We start from the raw sequence: 24,296 nt of genomic DNA, 5'->3' as shown, positions 1-24,296 counted from the left end.
CCGCTCCCCCCTCACGTGACACACCCCCCCGCCCTCCCGTTGCTATAGCGACGGCCGTTCCCTCACGTTCCTTTCCCCCACCACCCCCTGCCGGTCCATTCATGCCCGAGGGGGAGGGGGTGCCCCTCGTCACGTGACGCGGGCTCGCCGTGCGCTCCGCTCCCAGACAGGCTTCAGGCGGCCGCTTCCGGGCTGCAGAGGCGGGGCGGCGGCGTGGGGGGGCGGCTGAGGGGAGAGGCGCTCCCGTCAACATGGCGGCGCACGGGGCGGGTAGCGCCTGAGCCCGGCGCCCCTCGGTTCCCGGGGCTCTCCCCCCCCCAGCCCCCCCCCCCCCCCCCGGCGCCGCCATGGAGAGCGAGGAGGAGCAGCAGATGACCACGCTGCTCTGCATGGGCTTCTCGGACGCGGCCGCCATCCGCAAGGCCCTGCGCCTGGCCAAGAACGACATCAACGAGGCCGTGGCGCTGCTCACCAACGAGCGGCCCGGCCTCCACTACGGCGGCTACGAGCCCATGGAGAGCGGGCAGGGCCCGCCGGGCGGGCACGGCTCCCCCGCCGGCGGGCAGGGCCCCCGCGGCGGCGACGGGGACGGCGGCGGCGGCGGCGGAGGCGGCGGCTTCGACCCGCCGCCCGCCTACCACGAAGTGGTGGAGACCGAGGTGAGCTGCGGCCTGCCCCCCACCCCCCCGCCGGGGCCGGCCCCGCCGCTCGGCGCCGGGCGAGCGGGAGCTCTCCGGGAGCCGCGGGGGTGCCGGCGGCCAGTCGTGGGTCCCGCGGGAGGGGGGTCCCAGCGGAGCCCCCGCGAGGGCTGGGCCCGTCGCCCCACGGCCCCGGGGGCTGCTCTTCCCTCCGCCCTCCCGCCTTCGGCGCCGGGGGGTGCGCGCCGTGGCTGCTCGGTGCGATGGCTGCAAGGTGAAGAGCGCCCAGGCTTTTCCTTGGCATTCTAGGAATGTGTGGCGACCGTAACATTTTTTTTTTTCCTCTCCCCTCTTGTGCCTTCTTGCATAATAATCCGAGTGACTAATGACTGTCTAATTTTTTTTTTTTTTTAACTCTTTGCACAGCGTGAAGGAAAGGGTAGTCTTGGTATGACTTTATGAACAGTTTATTTGGATAAGCTAAGCATAACATTTGAAGTAGAAACAAAATGAGTTAAGATTATTTCCAAAACAGAGGTTTTAACTCATAACTTAAATTATAGCTGTCTTCTAAAATGGACCTCAGGTAGATAGAAGTGCAGGAGAATGCCAGCCTTTCCCTGTTCCTGTCCTTCCTCCTTATCTGCCTTTTTTCTTCTCTCTCCCATCCTCTTCCTGAACTCCGAACTCCTCAGCCAGCAAATATCCTCCTGGTGTTTTCACTGCTGCCTGGAACAGTCTTTTAGCGCTTACCTGTAAAGCCTTCTCCTCCAGGTCCTTTTTCCAAAACTTCATTGAATACTCTTATGTAAAGAGCTAATTAATAGTGCCCAGAGTGTGGAACTCATGGGGATGAGAACAGAACAGCACACTGTGTGGTACCAAAGGGCCACCTTGCATGCTCTCTGTCTCAAGAAGTGGCCAATAGCAGATACCTAAGCACATGAATACTAACAGGGAAACTCATCTACTCTCCCGGGCTTCAGTGAACAGTATCCTGGGCATTTCCCGCACCAGGAGTGGTATCTTTCTGTATACATGTGTGTATGTATCTATAGATACATACATGAAGAATACATGTACATATCTTCTTCTACATAGCTACACTTGAACAGATCATCTCTATCTGTGGCCTTGGTATATTGAAGGCCCGGCTTGCAGAATAAAGATAGATGATCCTGTTCACTGAATTAACTGGGTTAGATCCTTAGCTTGTACAAGCTGGTGATGTATGCTTGTGGAGTGAGGTGATCTGTGGGACAGCATGTGTGCTGTGCGGAAGAGGAGTCGCTGTTTAACTTCACTGACTGAAGCAATAAGGAAGTGCTTTTTGAATGAGAGTTCTGCTTATTTGTATTCAGATCTCTGTAGCCACCAAGAGGGTGTATTTTCCTATCAGATATGGTTGGGACAATCTAGGTTGTCAGTGTGATATTTCAAGAGAAGCTGTCAGTATAAACTTCAGAGAAGCACTTTTTCCCCCCCTCTTGTTCCTATTACAAATGTCACTTTGACAACTCTGACTAAGAGGATTTTTTTTCCCCTGTTATTTCAACTTCTATATCTGATCAAACTTACTTACACTTTATAATTTCCTTTGCCACTCATGTTCTTGTTAGCTTTGACTTCTACTCTTGTTAAACCACAGGAGGGAAACCAAAACACTTCAATATAGACCAATGACTGCACAAAGTAGGCGTTTTAGAAGGACTGAAGTATCCGCTACATGAAACTGTATATAAATTCAGGCCTCAGTTTAATAATTGGATTCATTTGCATATGAGCATCTGTCAACGCCTGCAGGTGTATGCAAAATGGTATTTTTGTAATATAAGAGTTATACCTGTAAAAAATATAAAGACTTGAGATTGTTGCCTGTCTTGTTTGTCTAATGTTGCAGTACAACTTTGCAGCTTTTGACATTTTACAAAAAGGGGAAAAAATTATATATGATCAGTTCTTGGTTGTTTTTTTTTTTTATTTTATAAATGTAACCTAGAACTACATTTAGTAAACTGCAGCTATTATTTAGGTGGTTAATCCGTCAGTAGTTTTCCATTCAATACGAGCTTATGGTATATGAAGCTGTACAAAAAGCCATTGCACAAATAGCTATATTATTCATTGTAGTCATATACATTATGTTGAAACATATTGTACCCCATACTATCTTGTGGTAATTCAGATGTTATTTCTGGTTTTCTTCCTCTCAATATCATCTCTCTAACAGCTCTTGGAGTGTGCATTCCTCCTCATCATAATACAACTTTTAACATTTATTTAGTGGGGAGATAGTGGCATGTTAGATTTTTGGATTTTATATATCAGCAACGTACATGAACATATAAAATAAAAGAGCACAATTATTAGAAATTTTCCCCTAAATAAAATTTTCTGGTCTGCTAATCTTCATGAAAAAAAGTTAGGATTAGATTTTTTAAATTTAGAGACAACAAGAAAGCTTTAGTCATTTTCCAAGGTGTGTGTGTAACAGGTCTGTACTTTGTATTTGCGTTCTTTTTTTAGCTGAGTACAGTTTATCATGCATATAAGAATAGATTTATGAATGATTAAACACTTCACATTTTCCCTGATCAGTAATTAATTCATTATGTTTGCATATGATTATTTGGTTTCTATTACATAATGCTAGAATCTGCTCCGTTCAGTAAGCATGTTGATCAAAGAAAGGCTTGTCTGGTGGTTTTCTTTGAGAATAGCACAGCAACCAGATATGTATCATACTAGTAAAAACATGTTTTCTTTAGATAAGAGCGTAAAACCAGTGCGAATCCTCTTTCAGTGGTCCAGACTGGTCTTCAGAGATGTCTGGAAGTGTTGTAGAAGCCTGAATTTGGAATAACTGGCGCAGGAGCAAGACAGCTGCTATGATCTGGTCCAACACGTGCTCTACGCTGTCTGTGTAAAACTTGAGATGAAGACAAACATAAATTCGTTTTCACGAAGGCTAAAACTTTAGTTTGAGCAGGCTAATGTCTTCCAAAAAGCATACAATTGATTCAGTTTTAAGTTAATCGCTGTGGCATGCCTCTGGCGTTGATGCTGTTAGCATGATCATGCTTAACTCTTTAAAAGAAAAAGGGCAGACAAACTTGGAAACACAAAGGGGCTTCACATTCGTTTGTGCAGTCTTCCTGAAATATCAGGAAGCTCAACTTTAGGTTTTTGAAGTTTTGCCTTGTGCAGTGTCAAACCACTTCAATAGGCTGCTTTTACAAGAGGTAACTTTGCCTGTTTGACATAACTTCAATATGTGTGTCTGTCAGTTCAAGTAAATCTGGTAAGTGCATTTTGGCAAGAGTCTGGGATTTCTGTGTTTATTGCTTAGGCAACATGCAGATTTTTACGGTGAGGTTCTTTGCTGAGTGGAGGAGGTGGAAGGATGGTATGTTCATCTTTTCATATTATTGACACATAAGCTGTTCTATGAACTGCTGCTAAATCCTTATAATTGAAGACTATAAGTGATTGTGATGACAATGTCTGTCATTGTGTCCATGAATTGCCATGAGTGCCGCAAGTGCTGACTTTCACAAGCTGGGGAGGGCTGGGATGGAGAAGAGCAAGCCAAATGAGTGTAAGAATTGTGACCAGAGAATCTAAAATTGCTGTAAGGGGTAGGAACCCACTTATACTAAAAATATTAAGCATATAACAACGGTTTGTATAACCTTTACTGAAATAATCTTGATTGGTTTTTAAACAGCTTCTGAGAATCATTACTGTGACCTTTTGTGTAAATTGTGATGAACATATTATATTACATTCTAGCTATTCCTGTCTCCTTTAGCATGTGCTCTTTTGATTTTTTTTTTTTTTCTTTTTTGAGTTCAGCTGGATCAAAAGCTCATATACACCAGATTTTGCTAGATAAGATTTATGATAAAACTTGTCCAAGATTGCTTTTAGAGGTATTGTTTAATTTCAAGAGAAGGCGGTTTTGTAAAAGAAACAGGCCAGCGACTGTAGTGAGTAACAGTGCCAGGAACATTCTCACTAGTCATGCCGCAGAGCTGTTGTGTTCAAAACCCTGTCTCTCCTCAGTATTGGAGCTCAGCACTGAAAGCAGTTCTACCACAGAAGCGCTGCGTCACGATGGGTGTGTAACTTAACTTCTGGTATAGCTTTGAGTGTGTTAAATGAGGATAATGGTGTGTCCTTTGTTAGAAGTACCAAAGACATTAGGCTTGTGAAGTTCTTTGATCCGTGAATGGAAGGAGTTGTATTTATTTAAAGACCAAAAAGATATTTAGTCTGCAAGCGAATGAGGTGAATTTCACACTACAATTTTATAAATTGAAAGTCAGTCCTCTGTTTTGTAAGTAGTGTTGAGCTTTGCAAAACTGGGTATTTCTGGCATTCTCATGTGGAAGTTTTACAGTGTGGCTTGTCTAGGAATTGGCCTTGTAAAGCAATTAAGCAATCAAATAAAGCTCTGTGGTGGATTCTGGCATTGAGTCCCTGGCTGGATGCCATCAGAATGTCAAGTGGAATTAGCATTTTAGCACTCCTGGTTTTCAACATCACTGTTTTCAAAAATTAGTGGCCCTGTTGTAAAACTTCTATTTAGATTCTGGTTATGTTAATGCTTGCTTGGATTTTGAAAGACAATACCCTGATTTTCATTCTTGATGTAATGCAGGCTATAAGAGATGCTACATGAAGTTAGGGAAAATAGGATAATACAGAGAGGTGCAGTTGGTTAGTTTTAAATGAAATGTAAGCTTTTTTAAAAAATAATTTATCATTATCGTGTAATGTGATTGTCAGAATAATCTTTGGATTGAGTCTAGCACTTTATAATTACTGATTCATTGGTGAAGGTGATGCCTGTGAGGTCAGTGGAGGTAGGAGACAACTCTATAGCCAGTTTCTCAGCTGGCCAGGAAGTGTCTTTGGTATAATGTCCTCTGGAGGCATTTTCTGGTTATCTTCCCAGTTTACAGTGCTATTCTGTAGCAGCTGTTTAATAAGGAAGTGAAATACAGAGGAAGAATGAGAATAAAAACAAATTAGCCAGTGTTAGAAGTTAATTCCAGCAAATCATTTGGATTGCTTTTGGATTAAGGAACAGTAGCTCTTTGTATGAGGAGGGCAAAGATGGAAAGGAAGTGCCTGTTTCTTTTGTAAGCTCTTATTTTGAGAAAAACACGTATTTGTGCTGCCATAGGAATGGTCTTTGGTATGTATGTTTCAGCTATGCTTCATTGGTCAAATTAAAATAAATTTTAAAAAAACAATGTGTTCAATGTTTCTTGCCACTTGATCTTCCTGCTTACTCTAGCAGTTCTGGTTCTCTTGTTCTGATGCCTCTCGAGAGGCATTTAAATATTTTTCATATTAGTTAATCACAATTTTGTAATGATACATTGTAGAACTTGAATTCAAAATCTGTCAGCTGCTTTGTCAGTTCTAGTTTCTGTCTTGCTATACGTCAGCATGCATCCATAGAACAGAAGTACAAGTGAGTGTTATTGGATTAATTCTCCCTTCCAGTGGCCTTTGGTAACTAAAATATTATAATAAATACTTTATCTAGTGTTTCTGCAGCACTTCTTTATTAATGCCTGTTATTTTGGCAAAGGAAGATAGAAGTATTGACCTCAAATTAAGTACTGAAATGCTAAGCATTTGTGATTCATTGTTTTATGGTATTAAAACACAGTGTTTATCTGATACCACACAAAATTATTTTGAGTTATTTGGAAATAAGCATGGGTTTTCTGCTTATGAAAACTCAAGGGTTGAGAGGAATAATGGTATCAACTCAGCGTCTGGCTGTAGTTATGCTAATGAAATAAGCTTTTTAAATATATCCTCAAACAATACTGAAAACACATGCAAGATAAGTGTGTTTTCCTTGGTTTCTTATGAATAGCATTCTTAACAGTGCTTTCTGTGACCTCTCCCTGCCCTACAGCTAGTTATCAGGCTTTAAAATACATTGGCAAAAGTGGTTGTAACCAATCTCAGAGTCCACTAAATACTATGTTAATAGTAGTATAAAGGGGCAAAGGTGGTATTCTTTTTTTCATTTATATGACTCTTTTAATTGAAATGTCATTTTTTTTTTATAGAGCCTCAGTTATTTTGTTTTGCTGTAATGCTTAGTATTGTGTTTATCTTTGAACGAGCAGCCAAGTACCTTGGGGGATATTGCCTAGTAACATTGCGTCATCGCCCTGGAAATCAGGAAGACCAGTACAAGCAACGTTTTTAGAAAATCCTAGTTAATTTCTAGCTTTTCTGAATTCATTTTTATTTTTCAAAATCATATTGTGTTCTTATCCCCAGTCTTACACAGTTCTTGGCTGTGAGAGATTGAGGGATAGGGAGCCATGATGTTTTTGTGGTTGGTTTGTTATAATCTGTTTCAGCTACTAAGAAGGGTTTACTCTAACTATGCATTCTTGCTAGTACACTTGTACTACTCTCAGTTAAGGTTGGTGTCCACAACTTTATGAGAACATTCACTAACTAAACCAGAATTTTCTCAGGAAATTTTTATGGTGAGATAAGAGTCCAAATTAACTTCAGTTAGGTGGAGTCTGTAACATGGGATTTATTTTCCTTCAGTGATAGACTGTTGTCATTCCTTTATATTAACATGATGAAATACTAATGTTTTTTCTTATTAAAAGACTGCATTTGCTTGTGTGAAGTAGTGCATAGTAAAAATTTGAACTGAAGAGTTTCATTTCTATGCAGAAAGAATAAACCAAAGCATCCTTACATCTCCCTAACAAGGTTACTTTCTCTTAGCAAAACATAAATTAAAAAAGCATTCCTATCTATTGCTGTACTCAGAAATTTTCCATACAGATACTTTTCTGTGAACGAAAATGCAAGGGTGAGATACTGTATCTATTTAGGACTTAAAACAGTTAAAAACTGTTAATGTATTTTACAAATAAATGGCTGTTCATCAGGAAAACATTTAAGAAATCACATTGGGTTTTGTTAATGCTAAATAAGAATCATAATGTGGAAATTCTGTGTGACACCAGTTTCTCAGGCTTATTAATGGTGTCATATTCATAAAAGATTGCAAGCTTGCTCTTAGCAATGTAGATTGAATGAGTTTGATCTGATGGCAAGAACAGAAAACTGGAAGATACTCTTAATTTTGTTCCTACATCTGCCATTTAACATGAGTTTAAAGAAGTTCTTTAAGCTCCTGGAGCAGTAGTATATAAAAAGCAAGTAGATTACAGGTATGAAAATGTAACATTTTCTTTAAACGTTCAGTACCTTATGCTTAGTATGTTCAAGTGTAAGTGCAAGGTGGCAGCTTTGATTTATTTGAAAGTCTTTTAATTCTTACCCCTCTGATTCAGGTCTAGGTAACAAAATATCCCCCTTTTAGAAGTTAGTTAAAAGGAAAAAGAATTGACATCCAGATATGAAAGTAAAAGCTGCTTTAATCAGTCTGGCACATAGAGGGATTGTCAAGTCACGACTTCAGGATTCATAGCTTCTCCCACAAATTGATGGACTTAATAGATCAGAGAGCAGAGAAATGCTCTGTCTGTTTTTATGGGTATTTGATGTATTTCTCTTGCATTGCCTCTACCTAAGCATCTTGCAGTACTTTGTGAATCAGCATGTGTCAGCACGCTGTGACAGAGGGAAGGATCACTGTTGGCACTTTATAGCTGGGGAAGCTGAAGCACTGAAAAATTGATTTCCTCGTTACTGCATAGTATGTCTGTGATAAAAACTGAAAGATGGACCTGGGATTTTGGCTTCTAATTCTGGCTTTAAGCATTTTTTTTCATTATTGCTTTTCAGAGCAATTAAATTTGGTCCTGTTTGTAGGTACATGGTAACAAAACACAGTTTCTTCTTTTTTTGTTTTTAACAATACAGTGAAGCCTCAAAAATCTGTTTTCTTGGCTATAAAATGGTGGTCATTTTGTGAAAACCACTTATTAGAGAGGCATGAGGGTGAAGGGAACTGCTTGGTCTGCTGGTATCTTGGAAAGTCTGATTCTGTTGCTTGTTGAAAGAAACTTGACTTTGGGGTTGTGCTTCATAAGTTATACTGGATGCAAGAGCACATAATGTGACGTAGCTGTGGTGGTAATAAATTCTGTTGGTAGTCTTCATTCAAAATCAAATTAACAAATTTAAATTATAATTTGACTGTAATGTCATTACAAAGACTGCCAATTAGCATCAAAACACTGTCTTAAACTCCTTGTTATTTTATGTAAAGTGACCAGTATGGTAAACATCAGTGGCTTTAGTTAATCAATGTTTGACAAGTTAATTAGCTGAATACTGCAGGAATACATTTTGAAGCTTTGAACTGTGACTTTTGGCAATTAAAGTTAATTTGTATTTCCCTTTTTGTGCGAGGGCTAATCTTTGTTCTGTGCTGGTCTTCCCTGGAAGGTTTTATACTACAGACTTAAGCAATGTTTTATTGATCAGGTATTTAACGGTTTTTGTTTATTCAGCATTGCAAACAACTCTGAGAGGTGCCAGGTCCCCAGAGTGAGAATCTTGAATCAGTGCTGGAAACTGTTCACATGAGGATATTTCTCGTGGGAGCCTGTGTGTGTATGTTTGGACATAACTGCATTTTCACACCTTGCAAATAAGCCAAAAGAGTCAAGACTGTTGGAACAGGGGGATTTTCAGGGCTTTTGTGTAATAAGGTCTATATCAGAAGGCATGGAAAATTATGTTAAAGGTTTGCAAGCAAATGTTTTTTGGTCTCAAGACTTCAGCTGCAGAAGGGAGAACAGTCACAGGATGTGTGATGTGCACTCTGATTTCCTATTTCAGAAAACAGTTGATTCTTGCAGACTTAAGACAGTTCATCTTGGGATGACCTGCTGGCTGCCAGGAACTGGTGTTTTTTTGCATTTTACTATTCTGTTGTTGGAGAATATCCTTACAAATCCTTCACATGTCAGGTGCCAGTTCAGTATTAAGTCTGTTCAGCCAGAATTGTATAGTCCTGATTAGGTCATAATCAACTAGGAGACACCATTCTTAAGTCATCTATTTGAGGGGAAGGAGAGCGTTCATATATATATTTTAAAAACAAACAAACAACTCCCCCCAAAAAACAACAACAACAACAAAAAAAAACCATATAATTCCCCAAAGACACCCAGAAAACCACTTTTTAAGAGGCTGGCATGGCCTTGTGCACTCTTTACTTTCAGGTATGGCATACTCTTTCTTTAAAAGCTTTTCTTTCACCTGTGGACCCATGTCAGCAGTCTGTAGTGACAATTCCCAGCTCCTCAGTTACAAAGTGTTAATTGTTGGCTACCTGTTCTGAGCTGTGTTGCGTTTGTGAATCTTCACAGAGCAACTAAGATCTTCAGCCTGTGTTGGTTAGTGAGCCAACATAAAATTACGCAAGAGCTGAGCTGACATTGCACCTTGCTGCAGCAGCTGCTAGCGGCTGTTAATAAAATCCCTCACTTTAAAGAGCAGTATGCAAATCAATATAGAAGTTGGGTGGTAAACAGTTTGGGGGTTTTTCTTGTACAGAAGGACACGAATTTTGAAAGAACAGCAATAAGTCTTTAAAAAGACTGTTAACTATACTAGATATGTTGTAAGAAATAAGACTCACTCTGCAGTAATATAAACCGAACAGCAGTAATCTCCAAGAAATGCAGGGTGTTAAATTTATTAATGGTTTGGAGGGAAATTTCAGTTTTAAACTAGCTGGGCATTTATTTGAAACTGTTGCAGTTTTCACAGTAGCTGTGAAACTACTTCTATGTGATCAGTTCTAAAATTAATAAATAATTAAGCTTTATACTTTTGAGGCAGGGCTTTGGTAGCAGAAAGCTGACAAGCAAGAAGACTTGTCTCTAGTTAGTGGACTGTGCCAAAGATGTGTTCCTTCAATTCATGTAGTTCCCATTGTTATTAGGGCAATATTCCCAGTACTGCATATGCTATTTCTTGTGGTTTTTTTTTTTTTTTAAAAAAAAAAAAAAAAAAAAAAACAAAACAAAAAAAAAAAAAAAACCACAAACCAAGAAGCAATCTTTTCACTACATCATTGGTAAACTTAATCCAGCAATAGAACAGACATGTCCTTAGTGCAATTTATGATAATGGCCTTGTTTGTGGGAGCTGAATGTACAGTGAAGCACATGTGTTATTTCACTCATTCCTTATGAATTTCTGTATTATGGACACTGGAAATCCCTCCTGTGGAAAGAGGTAAATAAGGGGCAACACTACTTAGATGCAGGTGGGGAAGCAGAACGGCAGGTGGAGTTTTTCAGCAACAGTTGAAGGTCTGCACTGCTATTAGACTGCACCTCTTAAACTACCCATTGCTAACACTGGTTTTAACATGGACACTTTCCTCCAGGGAATGGAGGGACCATAGCTCAATTACTGTCATCATTTGTGGAAATGTTGCTTTCCTTTGCTACAAGTCTAGGCTGAGCTGAAATTGCTGACCACCTAACAATTGGCTGTTTATATTATACTCAGTCTACCTTTAGTAGACTAATCATCGTATCCCATGCCGTTACTGTAAGGGCTTGCTTTAGAACTACACGTTTATTTTCTACAGGAAATGAGTTTGTGTTCTGGATGGATGTCCTTTACATAGGCTATAAACTTAACTGTGTTTTGTTTAAGCAATACAATAAGATATTTCCTGGAAAACTTTTGCTTTTAAGTGCTTTCAGTATCTTTTCATTTAGACTTTCAAACATCTCTTCTCCAAAACTTGAAGTATTTAAACAGGACATGATTTACTAGATGTAAATTGCATTAGACTTGCATACACAGTACTGAATCAGATGACTACAGTTTCAGAAGTTGACATTCAGCTCTATTAAAGCACAACTTGCTGTAATGACAAATTTAGGACTAAGTGTTTAGCAGAGGACTGGGGAAAGGTGGCATCTTACTTCCCAAACACTCAACATGTTTTTATTTTCTGAGCCCTATTTTGTGTTCCATTCCTATAAATTTTACTGCTGCTCTCCAGAATCTGTTAGTAAGTCCAGCCACTGTGTTCTGTCATCACCTGCACCAGTGAACTTTAAAGGGTAAGCTCTATACAATTGCTGTTTCCATAGCTTAATGTTTTTTAATCATTATGAAAGTGAATGTGACACATTTACTTTTTAATAAACAGGCCTAATCCTGCAAATAGCAAGTGCAGTGAGAGAGCTGGAAGCACACTTGTCTGCATACATTTATTTCATTCTTTGTATGCCGTGTCCTCCTGAGTTCTTTCTTTGGATTTATTCCTTTCTATTTGTTCTGTTCAGTTTCCTGACACTGTCTTATTTTTTTTACTCTTGAACATGTTTCCTGCTTGTCCTTCCTCCCTACATGTCCCTGGCTTCTCTCTCCGGGGGATCTTGTTACCATCACTGCACTTGTGTTTTCTTCTGTCTCTGACAGTTGCTCCTGGTTGCTGCCAGGCCAGATCCAGACATTCTGTCCTTTCTCCTGCACGAGTTGTCTGCTCTTGTGAAGGCAGGGCAAGTTGGTCCACATGAACTCTTTGACACATTGGGTAGCTAGAGTCTATGTGAAGTCAAAAAATAAACAAAAGAAAATAAATGGATAACTTGTCTACTCTTTCATTTGGCGCTACCGAGGCAGTTACCTCATATGGCACTTTGCAAAGAACATGGGGCTAATTCTGTGTTCTGCCTATACACAGAAATAGCTGCTGTTCAGTGGCACTAGCAAGGAAGCCTGTAAAGCTTAGTTGCAGACATTTGCTTGCTTTTTCCCTGCTTATCTTCCAGAACATTTTCCAGTAACTCATTTTGACTTCACAAGAAGGACAGTTGTGGTTTCCTTGTTGGATAACTGATTGAGGTGTAAATTTTTCTTTAGGTAATTAGCTAGTAAAAAAAATAATAATCATGATGTACTGGATTAGTGTCTTATGTTTCTTAATGTGATGGGGTGAGAGGGTGATGAAATTGGCCTTCCTTAGAATAAACTATTTCATATTCTACATCAGTGTTGAACAGAGGATTAGTGTGCAGATCTATGAAGATCAAGGTTTGTACTCTACAGTCTCACTGGGACTGGAAGTACTTATCGCTTGGTTCTAGGATCTGATATGCTAAGGAACAAGATTTGCCAATTAAATAGGCAATTAGTTAGTAATTAGTTATGTAAACATAGTAGTTATCACCTACAGAAAATACATAAAGGTATGTAATCCCTTCAATTGAAATTGAAATATTAAATTGTACTTTGAAAAACACAAGCAACCTCAGGGTTGTTGAGAATTTGATGTGCTTTTTCAAATACAGATGCTTTTTCCAAAGCTACTAAATCCTTTAAAATTTCTAGGAGAGAGAAGGATAACTGTTTCACTCAAACTTCCTTTTTATTCACAGAAAAATGATGAAAATGGGAACTGCTCTGGTGAAGGTATTGAGTTTCCAACAACTAACTTGTATGAACTGGAGAGCAGAGTTTTAACAGATCACTGGTCCATACCCTATAAGCGGGAGGAGTCTCTAGGCAAGTGCCTAATTGCATCCACCTACCTAGCAAGACTAGGTAAGTTCTCATTCTACACCTATAAAGATTATTTGTTCAAAGGATTTCACAGACAGTATAGTGGGCAGTTACGTCTTTCATATTAATCTTCCAGTTGTTTACTTAGAGAATGATCACATCTCTGAAAGTGGTTAACAGTGAACTGTTCCACCCAATGCTGTAAAAAGAATGTTGGTTGTTTTTTTTTTTCCTCTAAAGTAATTTGTTTACTTAAGCTTTTTTGAAAAGTGGAGCACATGTTTCTTTATGTTCTAATGATTGTAGGAATTACTGTTTTTCAGAGCTGAATTACTGACTCTTTTTTTCATTGTGCTGGTTATTTTCCATTTGTAAAAACAAGCTGTCATCTAAATCCACGCTGTACCACGCTTGTATAACTGGTTGTTTTTCCCAAGCGAAATGCTTATACTGCATTAGACCTGAATTTCACTTTTCTGTATTCAGTACTTTGGCTGGGGCTAAGAGTGTTACGGAGGTATCGTGCCCAACAACTGGTATATAATGAGAGCATCCCTAAGGGGATGCTATAATCTGTTGGAAGAATGGAAGTTGTTAGGTGGTTCTGGTTTGCTTCTTTGTTTCTAACCTGTGTTAAAAGGTTATGCTTAGATTTGGGTTTGAGTGGAGGCTGTGAAGCATCAGTAATGATCTGAAGTTAGTATGAATTGTAAACTTTGAAGGGAGAAATACTTACAGTGCTAATAATGCTTGAAGAAGTTGTAAAAGATGGAACATTGGGAAATTTCTTATTTCTAAAAGGCAAGTTCTCTTGACTCACACTTTTTTGTGGCTGAAAAAGCATGCTACTTATGAATGAACAGTAGTGCATTTATTACTGTTGGTTTTGGTTGGTGTTCCCAAAAACTTGCAACGAGCTTCCTGAGGTTATCTTAAAAAGCAATAACTTTTTTTTTTTTTTTTTAATACTTTAAAAAAATCACTTTCCTTTCTGTAAAGGTCTTTCTGATTCTGATGAGAATTGCAAGAGATTTATGGACAGATGCATGCCCGAAGCATTTAAAAAGGTAAGCAGGTACAGTAGACCAATTTGTTATTTCTGTATGATGTTCATGGTGGAAATAGTGTCTTGTAATTCAGATTTCAGAAACTATGGTAACTAGTGAGTATGTTCTTAGATTAAAATCACAGTCAGACTATTTTCCTAGACTAAAATCATACATAGACTTAGATTAAAATCATGCTCGGTCCCAGTTCTGCATCTCTGGCAATTCTGGCACATAGCTTTTTTTTTTCTTTAATAAATGAAGAGCTCTATAGTAATTAGTGGAGTTTAAAGACTCTTGGATACAGCCAATAGTGGCAAGCTCAGAATCAGATTTCCTTTACTCTTTCTGCTCCTTCTTTGGAGTGTTGCTAAATTCTGTCTTACCTCTTTTCATGACCTGTTTAGAATTTGTCTTTCCCCTCAGTGCTTAATGCCTAATGTTCCTCTCTGGCTGTTCTTCTCTGGGTCATTGTGAATTTTCTCTGCAGAGCCCCCAAACCAATTTACTGTCCACTATTCCATCCGTTTTGGATACTGCCTAAATTTCTTGCCTAGTTTTTCGACAATATGTGTAAAAGTATATATACTCCTTTTAAAAAGTTACTCAATCCTAATCTTAAAATACTGAAAATATAAGTGTATTTAAGGAATAAAGAAATTTAAGGGAAAGGTTCTTTTTCCGTGTGACTATTCAGGTAAAAACCTTAAATGTAATGCTTTTAAATCACTTGGTATTTTTTGTATATTAAGTAGCATAGAGTGTTCCTCCAGAAGGATAATTTGTAGAAATTTAAGTTCAGAATGGACTGAGCTACAATTTGCTGAAATGTTTGCAAGAAACTCTGTTAATGGTACAAAAAGTAATTGTATCAGAAATACTAAGCATTTTAACTGCTTAGGCTCAGACACAGCTAGCAGAAATTAAATGAAGTTTGCAGATGGAAGCCTAATGTCCTTTATAAACACTTTAGACCAGCTTTAAAGAACGTGTTTCTGTAGGTGGGAAAGCAGCATTAAGTATGTCTCTCCATGTTCTTTATTTTCCAATAGAAACTGCTCAAAAAATGTGAATTGGTAAATGATTATTACAGCTGAATCAGTGCAGCTTTGTGGCACGCCTGCTTGAAGACTTAATAGTCATGTATTCAATCTGCAAACAAATTAGTTTCATATTAGTTGTTCTTTGCAAAGGTTACAGTCTTTACTAGTGCGTGGAAATGGAAAATAGTTTGCTTTGATACGTTTTATTTTCTGTCATAAACTGTGATTTAAGGTGTTCTTTAGTGAAATTGCAAATTTAATTAACTTTTAAGTTGTTAGTATAGAAAGAGCATCTGGAAAACACACCAGACAGTGTTTAGTATACTCTAAGGAAACATTTGCTCTGAAAACAGTCTTAGGGGTTGATAAATTTCTCCTGCTCTGTGATTGTGCTCAAACTTCAAAAAATTACCTTTTTTTTTTAGCTTTTGACATCCAGTGCTGTTCATAAATGGGGGACTGAAATCCATGAAGGAATATACAACATGCTTATGCTGCTAGTGGACCTGGTTGCAGAAAGAGTAAAACAAGATCCTATTCCTGTGGGCCTGCTTGGTGTACTTACAATGGTATTTGACTCTCCAATGCAGTTTCTAATATCTGAGTATATGGCATTTCATATATATGCTGCCGATGCTTTTTCTAACTATTTAAATTGTTGTGTGTTATCTTACAATATGCAGCTATTGCTTGCTGCAGATTTTTAGCATCTGGTATGCAATTAATAAAGCGGTGAGTGCTGTTCAAAACTTCTGAAAACTAGTGCTCTTAAAAAAAAAAAAAAAAAAAAAAAAAAAGGAAAAGAAAAAAAGAAGTAAAATCACATCTGCTGTCACCTTACTGTTTTTTTTTTTTTTAAACTAGTATTCTGGTTCATCTCCCCTTTTTTGCTCACGTGGGTATTGGAGATTGTCTATGCAGAATTAAAGCTTTGGAATGCTGTATACAGTGAGAACTGAGAGTCAGGAGCAGGAGGCTTCTGGTAAACTTGAGCTTTCACTAGATCTTTAACTGTCATCCAGGAAAATACTCAACAGAAGTCAAATATTATCAAGATAAGTTTTGAGACTGGCATAAGAGGCATGCATGCTGTTTATTGCCATGGGCTTTTTTTTTCCCCCCCCAGGCATTTAACCCTGACAATGAATATCATTTCAAAAATCGAATGAAGGTATGCCAGAGAAACTGGGCAGAAGTCTTTGGGGAGGGGAACATGCATGCTGTCTCGCCCATATCCACTTTTCAAAAGGTAAGCATGACCATGCCCTAAAACCCATTTTTAGGGTGGATGTGTTTGTTTCAGAAAAGGTTGTTTGATTAGTAGGTATTTCTAACAAAAGAAAGCTTGAATGTGTCACCAAGAATTACAGCAAATAGATCTTCAGTATATGTTGGTCTGTGGAAATTAATTTGTCCTCTCATGTTGTCCCAGTACTCTGTTAGAGGCTGGACCTAGAAATTGGTGTGCTTTCAAGTCTAAAGTAGCACAACAATAAGATGGGTAGATCTGTTGTATCTACGGACTGACATCTGTTTGGCTGTCGAGTGTGAAGTGACCAGGAGAACTCAAAGTATATGGTTCTAGCAGAGAATTCATGCTTTTCTGACAGCCAAGGATAGTATATCTTCAAGGCAGATATACTGTCAAGGAGGCAATTTTTGAGGTTTGTACTGTCTTGTAGCAGTTATTCCAGATGGAAGGGTCTAAGAAAGAATTGGTGGAGTTGATTTCTTCTTCGTGAAACAAGTTTGTGGCCATAGAGAGAAAATTCTGTATCTGCTGCTTTAGGAAAGGTTCTTTAGTCATGTCCACACTGCTAATGCGCTATAAATACAGTTGCTTGTGAGTCAGCAGCCACAGAGTGTATTGTTGCCACAGCACATGGTCAGTGATGTCAAGCGGAGTCCAAACAGGGATGATGCTAATGAGAACCAGCCAGAGCTCCAGCCACCCGCTTAGTAAAGGAGCTGTTACAAACACATCGCCGTTTTCTTTGAAATGATAGAGCGTGCATTTGAGGTGTGGGTTGATGAGTTGAATGTGTCTGTCCAAATCTCTGTTTCAAAAGATAAATGTTTAGCATTGATGTTGCAGCTACTAATTTGTTAATGTTTTAATTGTTCAAGGAACCTCATGGGTGGCTGGTGGACCTGGTAAACAGGGTAGGTAAATGTAAACCAAGCAGAATTGTTACTTATCAGTTGAATTCATTGGTCTTCAAAGATAATTTCTTCTCCCCCCGACTTGTTTTTCCACTCTTTACTTTTCTGACAACCACAAAAAAAAAGATTAAGATTTTAATCCTGCCTACATACATCTTGCTAAGTACATCTTGCTGAATTGCTGACTTCTCCCGTGAACACCTTTACCCTAACATGACAGGATGACTAGAGGAAGTCGGGCGGGCTGTTTTCCAGTCAAACATGCCAAGCCAGTCAGCTGCCGCACAATGTGATCTGTCTTCTCTGTATCAATTTTTACCCAAGACAGAATTTCTAGCTTGATGTTTAAACTGGCATCAGATATAATTGCATTTCTTTACCCAGTTACGACCCTGAATTCCCATGAAAACATAAAGCTTATGTAGAATGTGATGTTCCATGGTAAAAGATACTTGCTGGCATCCCAGGAACTGTCAGTGGAGTATTTGCTGTAATAGTTTATTAAAAGATAAAATACTGTTGTTCACTATCATAATACTGATTGTTTTGCTTCAGTTTGCAGAGTTGGGTGGATTTTCAGCAATTCAGTCCAAACTCAATTCAGAAGATATTGAACTTGGGGTAAGTTCATCTTCTGTCACGAGACTTCTCCTTTTCCATTACACACTTCATGTAGAACCAGCAGCGTCCCTTTTGGCAGTGCGCTTACCTTTGCTTTGGTACCAAAGCTGTACTCCCACAGAGCCCTGGAGAAGTGCTGTTAGATTGGAAGTCAAATGAGATTGTGCATAAGAATCCTGACTAAAGAGCTTTTGAGACATCACAGAAAAGAGGAGGGGTTAGTACCTTTCCGTCTAATATTCAGCCTTCCAGTTAGACATCAGTCAATCTAGTCTCACTGTATATTCACCAGTATGGCCCTGGTTTTCTGTTTACTTCAGCTGTAACTGCATTTAATTGCAAATGAATTGACCTCTGTCATTTATATAGAAAACATTGACTAAGGGGCAAAAATCCTTAGGAAGACAGACGCTGTCTAATCCCGAGCAACTTTCCAAGAGCTGTGTCTAAAAACTGACTAGTTCAACAGTGCTAAACTATTTTTGGTGACGAAGCCTAACTTGTTTAGTTTTAGCTTTTTAACCTATATTCAGGAGACTTCAGAATCTTCCAAGCTTTGAAGAACAAGGAGACTAAGGGAAAATTATGTCATTTAGAATCTTGTCCCCCAGTGTAAAATCAGTTTGCTTTCAGTGAAATGCCATTTGGAGAGAATTCAACCTCTCTGCTTTGGGTATTAGTACTTGCTGCTTTACAAAGAGATAGGTTCATATGTGAGCATGGCAGAAGAATAAGGAAACTCAATTTGAATCCAGATCCTGCAACAGAAACTTTGACGTTGTTTAATGATTAATAACTGCTTGCTTAGGAAGGAGGTATGGGTCAGTGTCACTTAATTTAGGCCTTTGATTGCAGTCGTGCACACTCAATTTCAGAATTCTTGATCCAGTGTGAGAAGAAGCCAATTTTGATATTTATTGACAAACAAATGCCTTTATACGTTTAATCTCTTGATGATAGATACCACTTGAGAATCATGCATTGAAGAGATCTTGACATGTATATGACACATTTACAAAAGCTTTCTCCCACTTAATGCTTTGAGAAATAAATTTGCCATATGGCTTTAACCTCACGTCTTTCATTCACCCTTCTCATTGCTGTAGAGAGCAACCAAAATGTGATGTGCCCTTCCTGTCTTTTTATTTCTGTGACTGAAACAGGATCAGACAGAGAAGACAGAACAGAACAGTGAGAGAACTAAGATTAGTGGAAGCTGGGAAGCTATTTTTTATTTCAGACAAAAATATATAACACATACTGTATGCCATAGAGTAAATCTCCTTCCTGAACCATGTGGTGTTGTGAAGGACTTGAACACCACAGTTTGTAGCAAAATGACTGGAAATTATTGTATGAGATAAATAATACTTATTCACCTTCATTTGCCCTTTAAGGTATAGATCACTGACTCTTATATGTGCACTTAAATACTTGCTGTATTTCTTTCAGGCAATCTCTGCATTAGTTCAACCATTTGGAGTTTGTGCAGAATATCTTAACTCTTCTGTAGTACAGGTAAAAAGCTTTTGTTACGAGTTATCAGAGGACTGAAAATTAGTTTACAACTGTTGGTATGAAACTGGTGACTAATTCCAAAAGCCTTCAAAACTCACATTGCATAAAGTACAAGAACCATTTTTGAGCATCCTGAGGGTGATGGATAGAGGGCTCAGTGAGAAGTTTTGCCATTGCCATTAGTAAGCTTCATCAGTGTAAAGCACGTGGGAGAAGAAGCGAGTCTGATGGATTTTGGGTTTAGTTTAATGTTCTGGCTGAGATCAAGCACATGGATATGAGCCTTTACACTGGAAAGATTGTAGTACAGAAAAAAAAATGACCATGATATATTTGTACATGTATTTGTACTTCAAGGCTTCATGCCTGCACTCACTAACAAAAACTATTGATTTAGTAAGTGACTGAAAGTCTTTATTTGAAGAGGAGGTAGTTTAGAAGCCACTGGGAGTCAGAGGCGGACACATCTAATAACTGATGCATTTTGAAAGGTCGGTCTGTCTGTCTGTGTTTGCAAACCTCTATTACAGCGGTCTGAAATAGCTTCTTACTCTAATTGCTTATTTTTCTGGACATACCTAGCAGGATAGTTTTATGTGTGTTGTAGATGTTGCTTTATGTCTAAGATAATTGTGAGCTTTCAGCTAGGTATTTCAATTTACTGCAGCCAGATCTTCTGAGTAACGTAATTGATTTCAGGAAACAAAATGATTGTTGTGCATTTTCTCACTTTCTTTAGCCCATGCTGGATCCAGTCATTCATAAAATGATTAAATATGTACAGAATGTAGAAGAGAAAGACTTGAAAGACAAGGTAATGCTTTATATCCTAAATGTTTAGGAGGAACTTACTGTCTGTCTTGGAAATGCTGGCAATGTAGACTAGAACAATAGCTTTATTTTCACAGACAAAAATACAGCCTGTTCTGAATTCTAACCAAATAGCATAAAACAAAGTACATTTGCCCAATCCCATTCAATACCCTTTTAAGTAGATATCTGATGTTGTGACCATTTTTAAAATATTTTTGCTCTTGTTGCTATGAAATACGGTTTTGTTGGTCCCCTTCTGCAGCATGCCGAATGCTTACTTATCTGACTTGAAGATGCTTAGTATCTTTCAGTCTGTTAAAGTCTTATAACTTGTGTGCATACAACTGTTGCATTAGCTGTTTGTTTCTGAGAATTTGGTAATGTTGATAAGATGTTTGTGTAATTTGTGACTGTTTCCTGTATTACTCTGAATTTGACTTCCAGTTCTATTAAATTTTTGAGTGTTGAGTTTTTAATTAGGCTTAAATTGTTAATTGCAAACTGGAAAGTATGCATTGGTTGTGCAACTACAGAGGAGCGATTTAGTGTACCAAATCGGTACCAATAGAGTCCACTTTAACCAAAGATTTTGTTGTCTTAAAATTTCTTGTGTGCAAGTGATGCATTGAGATGTACATGGTACTGCATTTCACAGATTAAACAGTCTGTATTGGGTCACTAAACCTACTCTTTGTGAATCATTGAAGTCTGAAACAGAATAGGAAAAATAGCAATGCCTCTATTTGTCCTTTTTTGTTTTGTTTTAAACAGAGACTCGTCAGTATCCCTGAGCTCTTGTCTGGTATCAAACTGCTGTGTATGCGCTTCCAACCTGATTTGGTAACTGCAGTAGATGACTTGCGGCTGGATATTCTGTTGCGCATGTTAAAATCTCCTCACTTCAGTGCAAAAATGAATTCCCTCAAAGAAGTAGGTTTGCTTCTTGTGTGTGTGTGTGTGTGTGCACACATGTGCGTGTGTGTAGGTGGGATGGGTTGTTGATAAGCAACTGAAACTACAACCTTAAAAATAGATATGGCACAATATTTCCTGACAAATTATGTTGCCTTAGCAAAAGCTCAGTTTGTAATAAATACCAAAACAAGTTAATATGACAGGAGTTGTTTGTAATATTAGTAGCCACTGCAAGGACTGTGGCCTCCCAATTAGAAAACAACTAGACATAGTTTGAACCTTTTCTAAGAACTGCAGTTTCAGATTGATTTATAAGCAGTGGTCTGTGCTATTCATTGAATATTCATTCCAAGATAAGCTTGATAATTCAGATCATCTTATGCGATCCCTTTTCTCTCTTCCTCTCATTGAGAGAAATGGGGAAAAAAAAATCCTAAATGTGAATTAATCCTAGATTTGTGTCTCAGTTCAGTTGTATCAGGTCATTACCCTGTGTAATTGTATTTTTTTTTTATTATGGTTGTGCATGGACACTGTAGTAGCACCTAAGAGCTGGAGTTTGTGGACTGGGGCTCTCTGGGCTACAATCTTATATCTAAACAGCAGAAGAAAACAGTTTATGGCTTAAGTATAGAGTTGTTCATTCATCTCTTCCTTCTAGAACTTGTACAATTCAAGTGTCCCCAAAAAAGGGCATTTTTTTAGTATGCAGACATTGTAGGGTGTTTTCGAGTCCCTCTTGTGCTTTTTGCTTCTTTGTTTATGGGAAAATTGAGACGTTAAACCTCATTGCTCTTTGGTTCTTAACCATAAATGCTGTGTATCCTTGGTGAAGTTACAAAAGTGCAGCTTTTGAAAGCTTTAGCAGAAATGTACTTTTTCTCCCTAGAGTGAGGAGCCTGTATTGGTTCTGTATTGGATAAAAAATAGGACACTGATTTGAGTGTAACAAGCAGAAGCCTGAGCTAACCTACTTCTGGTATATCTATAGAAATATACCTGGCAGCACAGGCCAACTTTTCTGTGTCAGGCTGAGAATAAGAATCTACTGCATCAGAGACTGATGACAAGGTAGTGTTTCTGGTTAGGAATTGGCTTTTAAGCAGCTTATTAAACACAAACAAACAAGAACAAAAAACACAAAACAACCAAAGAATTTCCCCCAAAACCAACCAACAACAAAAAAAAAAAAAAAAAAAAAAAAACCCACCCAAACCACTTCCTGTGCTCAGAGTATTTCAAGATTCACACTTGAGCTCTGTGGTAAGCCTTTTGAATAGATTTCATTGTGTGCATATATAATGCATGTGGTAACCATTGTTAGAATATCACATTTTACAATTTCTAGGTAACAAAATTAATAGAAGACAGCACTGTATCCAAGTCGGTGAAGAATGCAATAGACACAGACCGATTACTAAATTGGCTAGTAGAAAATTCTGTCCTGTCAATCGCTCTAGAAGGTAAGCACTTTCACAAAGAAAAGGCATGTGGTTTGAATGTCTTAAATTTAAAAATTTTGTCTGTCCCTTTCAATGCATTTTAATGGAACACTACTAACAAAGGAGTTCAAGGTTTTTGTCATCTTCAAAATAGAATAAGGAAAACCCTGCAAATTCTGCTACTGTCATCTATCCCATTTGACATCTAGGCAGATGTCATCTGCTGTACCTGAACTTTTTACTCTGTTTATCTTTGTATATTGTTAGGCTTTATAAAAAAGAGAAAGGAGGGTTTTTTTTCCTAAGTGGCAGTGTCCTATGGGTGTGAAGTTCTGTCAGATGCATGAAGTAAAACAAAATAAAAATGGAAAGAGCCTTGTTCTGTTTCTTTGAACTTACAGATTTGTCTGTAACGGTAGAGAAAAATTTTCAGATGAAGATAGTTTTGTTCTTCTCTCTTTTAAAATAATGTGTTTATTCTTATGACTTTAATGTATCTAATACTGTTTAAATACATTAATTTAGTTGCCTTTCTGTTTTGTAGGTAATATAGACCAAGCACAATACTGTGATCGTATAAAGGGAATTATTGAACTGCTGGGTAGTAAATTATCTTTAGATGAGCTCACTAAAATTTGGAGAATTCAGGTAAGCAACCAAGACTAGGCAGGTGCTTTTAGACTATTTCACAAAAGTAAACATTCTAATGGTGGGATTTTTTTGTTTATAATATAGGCATCTTTTTATTACAAAGTGAAGATGTTGAGATTTTAACAGTATAATTAATGCAAGGGCTTTCTGCTACTTCTTCCTTTACCATTTAAAATCAGATGTTCTGTCAATTTCTTGTAACACAACTGTTTGATCTTACAAAGAGGTTCAGTTCTTTACAACAGGTGTTAAGGGGCTACGAACATACTTGACTTGGAATAACATGTTGTCGGCCTGAAATAGGTGATAGTTTGTCTAGACAAAAGACTATGCTTAAGGATATTAATTTTTGTGGCTGGAGGTATAAATTTGAATGCAGCTCACAGAGTGACTTTTAAAGGGAGTGAGCTCAAATTGTATAAATCCCCATTTAACATCCTGTGCATACATATAATTGACTGACAAATCATCTTTTCACATTCACTTTATGTATGTTCAACCTATTGCTGTGTAGGAAGGGTGATTTGACTGCTTAATGCAAATGACACGTGGAAATTTTGACCAGAAGCATAATCTAACGCTGCAGGAGATGGTTTATCTTCTGTGTCCAAATGTTGAAGTTTAGTTTAAAATTCATTGGGTGCTGTCAGATCTGCGTGAGCATGGTAGCAAGTCTTGCATGCTCAGTAGAGCTGAAGTATGATTCTAGCACTCTCACTTCTTTTATAAAATGCAATGCTTCCTCCCCGCTTCTGGCTGTTGTTGCCATGGTGCTTCCATCAGCGTGGGAGGAGATTTTGTACTGCTCACTTTTGAGTAAAGCCTTAAAGAGTGTCAGGGATGGAGCACCCCCCACATGATCTTAACCCAGCAATACAAATGGTGATGTTTGCTGGCACAACACCTTCCAGTGGTTTGCGCCACTGCAGCATCTTG

The 24,296-nt window shown here is 38.4% G+C and overlaps 1 protein-coding gene across 2 annotated transcripts in view; it reads left to right on the top strand.

Annotated features, from left to right (window-relative positions):
* Positions 1 to 217: 217 nt before the first annotated feature.
* Positions 218 to 24,296, top strand: part of USP24 (ubiquitin specific peptidase 24) — a 64,750-nt gene continuing 40,671 nt past the window's right edge. For both annotated transcript variants that reach the window (XM_042803359.1, XM_042803356.1), the window contains exons 1-12: positions 218 to 659; positions 13,025 to 13,190; positions 14,148 to 14,215; positions 15,663 to 15,806; positions 16,364 to 16,486; positions 17,365 to 17,400; positions 17,956 to 18,021; positions 19,474 to 19,539; positions 20,279 to 20,353; positions 21,124 to 21,282; positions 22,616 to 22,730; positions 23,254 to 23,357. In XM_042803359.1, coding sequence (XP_042659293.1) covers positions 348 to 659; positions 13,025 to 13,190; positions 14,148 to 14,215; positions 15,663 to 15,806; positions 16,364 to 16,486; positions 17,365 to 17,400; positions 17,956 to 18,021; positions 19,474 to 19,539; positions 20,279 to 20,353; positions 21,124 to 21,282; positions 22,616 to 22,730; positions 23,254 to 23,357 — 1,434 coding nt within the window. In that variant the 5' untranslated portion in view covers positions 218 to 347. The remainder of the gene's footprint in view (positions 660 to 13,024; positions 13,191 to 14,147; positions 14,216 to 15,662; positions 15,807 to 16,363; positions 16,487 to 17,364; positions 17,401 to 17,955; positions 18,022 to 19,473; positions 19,540 to 20,278; positions 20,354 to 21,123; positions 21,283 to 22,615; positions 22,731 to 23,253; positions 23,358 to 24,296) is intronic.

The sequence above is a fragment of the Tyto alba genome, unplaced genomic scaffold (assembly GCF_018691265.1).
Source record: "Tyto alba isolate M040663 unplaced genomic scaffold, T.alba_DEE_v4.0 Super-Scaffold_1000006, whole genome shotgun sequence".
Lineage (NCBI taxonomy): Eukaryota > Metazoa > Chordata > Aves > Strigiformes > Tytonidae > Tyto > Tyto alba.
Note: the sequence above shows the minus strand (reverse complement) of the source record. Positions and strands in the feature narration are given on the sequence as shown.